Source organism: Oryza sativa, chromosome 4, assembly GCF_034140825.1.
Source record: "Oryza sativa Japonica Group chromosome 4, ASM3414082v1".
NCBI lineage: Eukaryota > Viridiplantae > Streptophyta > Magnoliopsida > Poales > Poaceae > Oryza > Oryza sativa.
In genome coordinates this window covers 31379588-31388100 of record NC_089038.1, presented here as the reverse complement: position 1 = coordinate 31388100, position 8513 = coordinate 31379588, and the positions used below count along the sequence as shown (strand labels likewise).

Genomic DNA, 8513 nt, shown 5'->3' with positions numbered 1-8513 from the left:
TCTAACAAATCTACTACTAGATGTGACACATTTTAGTACAACGAATGATGTGTCATATCCAGTAATAAATTGGTTTTTTATGAGACTGAGGGAGTAAGTTGCATCTATCAAATAATTTGCAAATTAAATGTCTTCGTGTGATCAAATCATGTGATATATGAAAGTATTTAGCAAATAGGTATACCACAATTTACACAACATTGGTTTAGTTTGAGATAGAGTTATGTAGTTATGCCCATAAAAATTTGTAGCTATCCAATCAACACTGATTTATTTTCACATTTGGTATTTTATCCCACAAGGACATGTCCAAATCCAAGCTCGCCCTCATATTTATTTAAAAAACATATGTATTTAAAAACATGAACTTTAAAGGGACAAATTTATTGATTTTACAACTAGAGCAAATTCAGTATTCCGTGTTGATAAAAATAAATATGTACCACACTCGAAAGTCAAAACTAACTTAGTACGGAACTAAATAAGATATATTATTGTTATACTTACATCGTCGAGGACAATGAAGGACTTTTATTGGATGATTTGTCAATAGTAAAAAACCCAACAATTATTTCTGCGATATAGACAAATCGACATTTCGTAGACATACAATAAGTATTTGACACGTATCACTTCGAGCCATACCATTAATTTATACACGTAATCAACAATACTAGACAATAGAAAACTTTTAGGGAGCAATTTTGTCAATAACCCTTGAAGACGGATAAGTGCATGGTTTTATGCATATCCAAATATACTGATAGAATAACATTCCTACGAAAACATATCTGTTCATGAATCCATCCTTTTTTTTATTTAAAAAACTATTAACCTATTTTCAAATTTGGTGTTTTTATCACGCAAAGATGTGTCCGTGTCCATCCATATCCACGCCGGGCACAGCAATGTTTTCCATTTTCCAGGTTTTCCACAGCTGTGCGCCTGTGCCTGTGTGCGGCTTGCTTGCTTCATTTTCAGCCGATTTTTTTGCCCCCTCCCTGGTGTGGGACCCACTTCCAGCGGCTCTTCCACTCCACCACAACACAATCATCAAACCCCAACCGCAACGACTCCTCCTCCCTCTCCTCTCTTCTTCTTCTCCAACTTCTTTTTTCTCTTCTTCTTCTCCTCCATTCCATTCCATTTCTCCTCACGCTACCGCCACAGGTGTCCGCGCCGCGAGAGGCCTCGGGCTCGGCTGGTGGTGGAAGAATCGGATCAGGAGAAGCAAACCAAGGGATAGAAATTCCTCCCCCCAGAAGATCTCTCATCCCCGTGCGCTGCTGCTGCTGTGTCGTCGTCGTCGTCGGGAGTGGGGAGCGAGCGAGCGAGCTGGTCTGTGTCCGTGGTGATTGGACAGGACATGGTCGGGCGGATGGAGCGGCAGTCGGCGTCGTCGTCGGCGTCATGCTCCCCCTCCTCCTCCGCCGCCGGCACCTCCTCCTCGTCTTCGGCCTGCGGGGGCAAGAAGCGGCCCGACATACTCAACATGATCCGGGTATGTTTCCCTGCCTGCCTGCGTGCGCCTCTTCTTTTTTTTCCTACCTTTTTTTTTCTTTAATTTGACTATTTTGAGTTGTCTTCATGCGGTTCAATTCTTGGCTGCGTAGCAAAATTTTTGATTTTTTTTAACTTCGTTTACCCTCTTTGATGTGCTGGTGCCTGCCTGATTGAAAGGAGCTTCGTTTTTTTAGCATCTGATTAATATCCGTGTTTATCGAAACATCCACTCAGTTGAGCGCTCGAGGTCACAATAGGTAGTAATAATTAATTACCATTAGGAAAAAAAATAATCATTACCTTTAGGGGAAAAATCATAGTATTTTGTTTTTACCGGAGGAGGTTAATTAAAAGCTAAACATAGTGCAAGTTGTTAACTTGGAGTCACAGGATCTCCAAGTATGGGGTTGCAACTTCCAAGCAAAGTCGGACTTGTGCAACCCTCCGCTTCCTCCTTTTTGACTTAGTACGCGTGCGCCCATGCTGCCGTGCCAGCCGTAAGCAACTTGTACTTTCTTGGAGCCTTGCTGTGCACCTACTTAAGGAAAAGGATATACCTAGTAACTTTTTTTTACTAAATTTTTACTAACACTGTTATGCTATGAGTGCATCTAGATTTTTTTGTAACTTCCATCTACTTAAATCAAACGATTGAGATGATTGTTAGTAAAAGTTTAGTAAGAAAAATTTAGTACGTATAGCATTGCTCCCTACTTAAGCTTGTAACCTTGCTGTACCAAACCAGACCAGTTCATGCAAATCATTAGCCTTATCTGTGGTTATCGGAATGATGGCGGTAGTTGTCTTCAAGCAATCAGATTATGATATTAGTGCCCTTGTTTTTATATTTTAATGTTATGTGTTTCTGTCTGTTTATGAACCCAAACAAGAAAGAAAACTGTCATCTGTTCTTGCCTGCCTTGGGAAAGTTGCCTCTTGGTGTGTGTAGTTGATAATTGGTTTCTCAGGATTTGATTACACTGTGGTTAATGACGTGCAAGAGTCAGTAACTTGCGGTGCTAGACACCTGTTTTCACATGCTTACGAGTGTTATGAGTTCAGACCTGGACCACCCGTAAAGTAGCTCTTGAAGTATCCCTATTGCAGATATCGAGCAGAGGTTGGGGGATTATCGGCATGATCCTCAGGATTTGATCATGTGCGTTGTCTACTAAGTTAGGAGATTACATCACCTTTGGAAACAAAAAAGGATGAATACTACTCGTCTATCGCCTATGAAGTCTAATATTACCTGCAAATTGTGATTTTATTCTTGTTTGTTTTTCAGTTCTATGCCGTGGCCCCCCACTTGGACCTTAGAAAATGTCCTGTTGTTCATCTAATAAATGTTTTGCAGAATATTGTTTCGGAATAATATAGCTGCTCCTTGCATACATTATACCACTTTACAGATAGTGATGTTCTCCGAATAGTTTGGCAATAGGAAGGCTAGTACTGGACCATGTGCTTTTATCTAAAAAAAAATATGCTATTGACTATTTCTGTCAATTTGTGCAAAACATTTTCTGACAAAATACATTCTATGTTTTAGAACTACAAAAATGGTGAAAATGTTATATTACTATTCTCAGCAATCACAATCCGCAGTCTTCATTGATGAAAATGGAACTTTCCTGTTCCTATGAATAGTCTATTACTATTATTTTCAGGGATGGATTATTCTCCTTTTTTAAATCATGGTTTGAGATTTCTTACATTTGTCTATCAGCGGCAAAAATGTTATTTGTCATACATAGAGACAACTAGACATTGCTGATTTATCAAGGTCATAACTTGTTTACCAAAAAAACTCTGATTTGCCCACAATTTCAAATGAAAGTTCAAAGCCAAGGAAAATGGTGTTCCACAAGACTAGTTTTTTCTGTTCTTATTCATTAACACGAACAATACTGTGAATGCTGCTATTTGATACGATTACAACCTTCAACCTTGTTTGTACAGTGAACTATTTTTTTCTTTAAGTTTTTGAGAACTTGTGCATGCTGATTTTGGTGCCATTTTCATGGAATCCTCACACCTCCTTTCTTCATTGGTCTTGTTTGGGTTATCATCAGTGTGTACTGACATTAATTTGGTTTGCCTGATTTGTGTATGGTCTTAAAGAGTGCAACATGCCTTAATTCGTCATCTACCGATACCGGCAAGGGGAGGAGTAAGCAGTCAAGCAACAAAGTGACTCATGGATTCCACTTGGTGGAAGGGAAATCTGGGCATGACATGGAGGACTACCATGTGGCAGAGTACAAGTATGACAAGAGCCATGAGCTTGGTCTCTTTGCCATTTTTGATGGTCACTTGGGAGACAGTGTTCCAAGTTACTTGAAAGCTAACCTTTTCTGCAACATACTGAAAGAGGTAAGCATTACTTTTTTGGTTTTTTTTATGTGCCTGCAAAACTACGAATATGTGTTATTGACGTTCATTCCTTCCATTTACCTTACAAATGTATCTTTTGCTCACCATTTGCCTTTTCTGATGTTGCAGCCTATCTTCTGGACTAACCCTCAGGAAGCAATTAAGAATGCATACCGCTCTACAAACAAATATATTTTGGAGAATGCCAAACAACTTGGACCTGGTGGTTCAACAGCAGTTACTGCTATTGTCGTTGATGGAAAGGATATGTGGGTAGCAAATGTAGGTGATTCAAGAGCTGTTGTGTGTGAAAGAGGTGCTGCTAATCAGCTCACTGTTGACCATGAACCTCATACAACTAATGAAAGGCAGAGGATTGAGAAGCAGGGTGGCTTTGTAACAACATTTCCTGGTATGATTTTTGTTGTTCAGCTGTCTCATCACTGTTCTTGGTCAGAAAATAAAAAAGTTCATGTTACTTAATAATTTATTGTATGACCTGTTTACAGGTGATGTTCCCCGGGTAAATGGTCAGCTTGCTGTTGCGAGGGCCTTTGGGGACCAAAGCCTCAAGGCGCACTTGAGTTCAGAACCTGATGTTAGGCATGTACCAATAAATTCAAGCATAGAGTTCGTCATACTTGCCAGCGATGGACTATGGAAGGTTGGTACTATAATTCCTTAAAACTCTTGCCTACATTAATCTTGTCTTTTTAATGCTAAGAGTTTATAAGCATCTCCATTTTCCTTTCGCTTCTTCTGTCCTTGTATACTGCTTGTTTTTACCATGCTTCCTCTCGGAGCAAAAATATCTATTGTTTAGTTAGGACCTGTACATATCATGGTTTCTTGTGCACTTACCATGTGGCAAAATGCATGATCCTCGTGATCTCCATGATTAGTCATCAATCTATATTTGAGTATTCCGCCCTTAACAAAGTACATCCACAAATCAGTTGCTAAATCTTATGATCTTGCTCAACTCAGGTAATGAAGAACCAGGAAGCCGTCGATCTTGTGAAGTCGATCAAGGACCCCCAGGCAGCAGCGAAGCGACTGACGACCGAAGCGCTTGCGAGGAAGAGCAAGGACGACATCTCCTGCATCGTCATCCGATTCCGCTGCTGAACACCCGCTTCGCAACATTGTCTCTGCGTTTCTCTTCGTTCCGATTGAATTTGTGTGGTGGTGCTGAAAAAAGATGGTTTACCTATAGTATGTAGCTGTTGTGAACAGACCCTAGAGATGAGATATGTTAGCAAGGACAAAACTGGAGATGTTCAAACTTGTGGGTTCAGTAGCGAGTAGTGAGTGTGTGCAGGGTGGTGGTGGGCGGTGGTGATTCGTCTGTGCATACATACACCAGCATAAACTGTTTTATCAATCGAACGGGGCGTGCAGGTTGTTGCCGTTGTGTACATACATTGTTGCTTGGTTTTGGCTGTGAGTTGTGAAATGGTAGTAGTCCCAGTCATGTGTCATGGCAAAGGTTCTGTACATTGCAGCGAGCGCTTTCTGCTGCAGGCGGCAGACGCGATCCCGCGCGCTCTCCCTCTTGACTTAAGGAGAGTTTTTTTTTTTAACTACAGAACGGTATACCGTTTCAACTGATTAGATGACATCAGCACGATACCATGCTGACATCATTATGGTATCTTCAGTACCAAATATGATACTACCTCTGTTTTTTAATAGATGACGCCGTTGACTTTTTCTCACGCGTTTGACCATTCGTCTTATTCAAAAAATTTACGTGATTATAATTTATTTTGTTATGAGTTGTTTTATCACTTATAGTACTTTAAGTGTGGTTTATATCTTATACATTTGCATAAAATTTTTGAATAAGACGAATGGTCAAACATGTAAGAAAAAGTCAACGGCGTCATCTATTAAAAAACGGAGGGAGTATCTCGTAGGTATCACGTTATCATGTTACCTTCGGTACTAGACATGATACCCTGTGTCAAGGTTATGGATACCACATACCTAATAATAGTTGATTAAATCTCGGCAGGACCCACCACATACCATGTCCTATACGGAAACAATCTGCGGATATAGCAGGAGTTCCGGATAAGGAAGGACAACCAGAGTTCTACATGGAAACGACGAGGACTACTCGGATTGTATGCATATTGGTTTCCCTAGTTCTACTTAGACAAGGGGACACCTATGGGTATAAATACAAAGCCCCCTAGGAGGAGAGGAGACACACCCACCATAGAAGACACAATCAACAGACACGGGCAACATAGACGCCACAAAGCCACAAGCCAATACAAGCCAACATACGTCAAGACAAGACGCCGGATATCGACTTCGGAGATAGGCACGGCTAATCCCCTACGGTGTCTCCGGATACTGATAGGAGAGACATTGCGCTGTCTTTGATCTCGCCGAGCACGAACTCAAAGAGAAAGACTACCCTGTTGTCGACTACGAGTCAGACCTTCAAACCGTCATGTCGACAACAGTTGGATAGGCTACCCCAAATATAGTACTGGTGTGATTATGGTGAATAAGAGCAATACCGGCTTCGGCCAACATGATGTAGGGTTATTACCTGACAATTCAGGGGCCCAAACCTGAATAAAAATCCCTGTCTCCGTCTCTTTTACCTCAGTCTCGCGTATACCCTAGTACCGACGATCCCCATACTATGCAAATACCAGAATCGCGACATCAATCGTCGACACCCTGTAGGTATCATGCTGACGTCATCATGACAACAGTTATTTCGTTGAACGTTGGAACGATATGCTGTTTTGTAGTATTTTTGAGAAAAACTTGAAAATACCTATAAATTTAGTTGCCTTGAGCAGTTCAGATTGCGTAAATTTTCGTGCAAGACAACCTTTTCCTCTCGCTGCACGTGCCACCTACTCTCTCTCTAGTGGTGTAGCTAAAAATTTTTCATTGGATAGTTCTACTTCACAAGTTCGCAGGGGTGGATTTACTGCTCGACAACCCTGCACAATGAAATTTGAATGTTTTTCGATGAATTAGAAGCAAAATCTTCGTAGCAAATACTTAATAATATTAGCCAGGCTCTAGAACTTATTTTGATCGGCCACTGCAAGTTCACATACATAACTAATTATTTAACACCGTAATACCCATGCATAAGTACAAATTTAGTAAAAGGGCGATACAAATATAGCAATAGTGCCTTGTAATGTCAAATCATCAATAATCGACTAACTTAAAAGCAAGTTCACAAACATTTTTTTAAAAGAAAATCAGGGTGTGTTTAGTTCACGTTAAAATTGGAACAATGTGACGGAAAAGTTAGAAGTTTATGTGTGTAGAAAAGTTTTGATGTGATGGAAAAGTTAGAAGTTTGAAGAAAAAGTTTGGAACTAAACAAAGGCTAAACAAAGGCTCAGTAGACTACATGGAATTGTTCATACTATGTTGAACTGTAGTTACATTTGATCATGCAACCCTCTTGACATTTCCCACAAGCCCATATAGCACAAGAAGCAGAGATGCAAAATTAACCTGAGAATAACAGTCGATTGCACAGAGAAGCCCTTTTGTTGAAAAGTATTGTCAGTTGTCACCCTTCTTTGAATTCAACGTATCTTGCATTTGATTGGTCCACATCTCAAATGAGAGATGCAGCAAACAAGGCAAAAAAAAAAAAAATGCAACAGCATAACACTAGAACAGTTTCAGACTTTCAGTGGAACAATGGATAACTCAAATCAGAGGATGACGGCTTAATCATTCGTCAGGACAAAATTCTATCAACGCATCCAACAACTCACAATATCCAAACCGGCAACTGGTTTTACATCATCACGCATGCTTGCTAGGGCCAGAGCCAGCCACGGGTCCTGGGCTCCGGCGCCGCAGGGTGATGCGCGCGGTCGCTGCGCCGCGGTGGTCTGTGCACGACTCCACCCTTCGCGGATCGCGAGCAGCCAGGCGTACAGCGGCAGCGCGCTCGGCGGGCGACGAACGACGGGGATCGGAGAGGCGCAGCTGCGGAGGCTACGAGGACACCGGCGGCGTACGTGCGCGAGGTCACGCGCGTCAGCGCACCAGCTGCAGCGACTTCCAACGACCCAACCCTAGCGCCTACCTGACCTCCACCACACCTCCCCACCCTCCCAACGCTTGAGCAGTAGCGAGGTGTCTCTACCCTACTCGTCTATCCCGTCTTTGCCTGCTCTCACCGTCGAGACGGATTGTGATCTTCTGACGTTGGAGTCAAAGGAACGTGCTGACTGACATGTGAACTCCACCGCTCGTAGGTCTACTCAGGAGGAGTTCACGTTAGATGATCCGCTTCCCGTCGAGACTCAACACCATCACTACCCTTGTGGCCAAACCACTCTAAAATCTGATGCTCCTGCCGCCTCATCCTTCTCCCATCCTCTTCTCCAAGTCCGAAAATCCTAACTCGAAGAAAAGCCATCTGGGATTTGGGTGCCAGCGCCACTGGCGGCCAAGGCTAGCTCGCCGTCGTCGTCGTCGCGGTTGAGTCCTCGCTATCTCCTTCCTTCCTATCTCTTCGAATTCCTGCCCGCCTCCTTGTGGAACTTGAAAGTGACTGAAATTCCTAGCATTTCCATTTTGGTTTTTGTCATCTTGACACATCCATCCCGTCGTAGAGTAGTTGCCAA

General features: G+C 42.1%; 1 protein-coding gene across 1 annotated transcript; it reads left to right on the top strand.

The window, feature by feature from the left end:
* The first annotated feature begins 1021 nt into the window (after positions 1-1021).
* On the top strand, positions 1022-5367 carry LOC4336940 (probable protein phosphatase 2C 44). The gene is made up of 5 exons (NM_001419850.1): positions 1022-1501; positions 3628-3879; positions 4009-4291; positions 4389-4543; positions 4867-5367. The coding sequence occupies exons 1-5, from the start codon at positions 1367-1369 to the stop codon at positions 5005-5007; spliced, it is 966 nt and encodes a 321-aa protein (NP_001406779.1). The 5' UTR covers positions 1022-1366; the 3' UTR covers positions 5008-5367.
* Positions 5368-8513: the final 3146 nt, after the last annotated feature.

Excerpts from the sequence above, each read along its gene's own strand:
- LOC4336940 (NM_001419850.1), top strand. The coding sequence starts at position 1,367 with ATGGTCGGGCGGATGGAGCGGCAGTCGGCGTCGTCGTCGGCGTCATGC. Across the intron at positions 3,880-4,008 it reads TCTGCAACATACTGAAAGAG|CCTATCTTCTGGACTAACCC; the intron begins GTAAGCATTACT and ends CTGATGTTGCAG. Across the intron at positions 4,292-4,388 it reads CTTTGTAACAACATTTCCTG|GTGATGTTCCCCGGGTAAAT; the intron begins GTATGATTTTTG and ends ACCTGTTTACAG.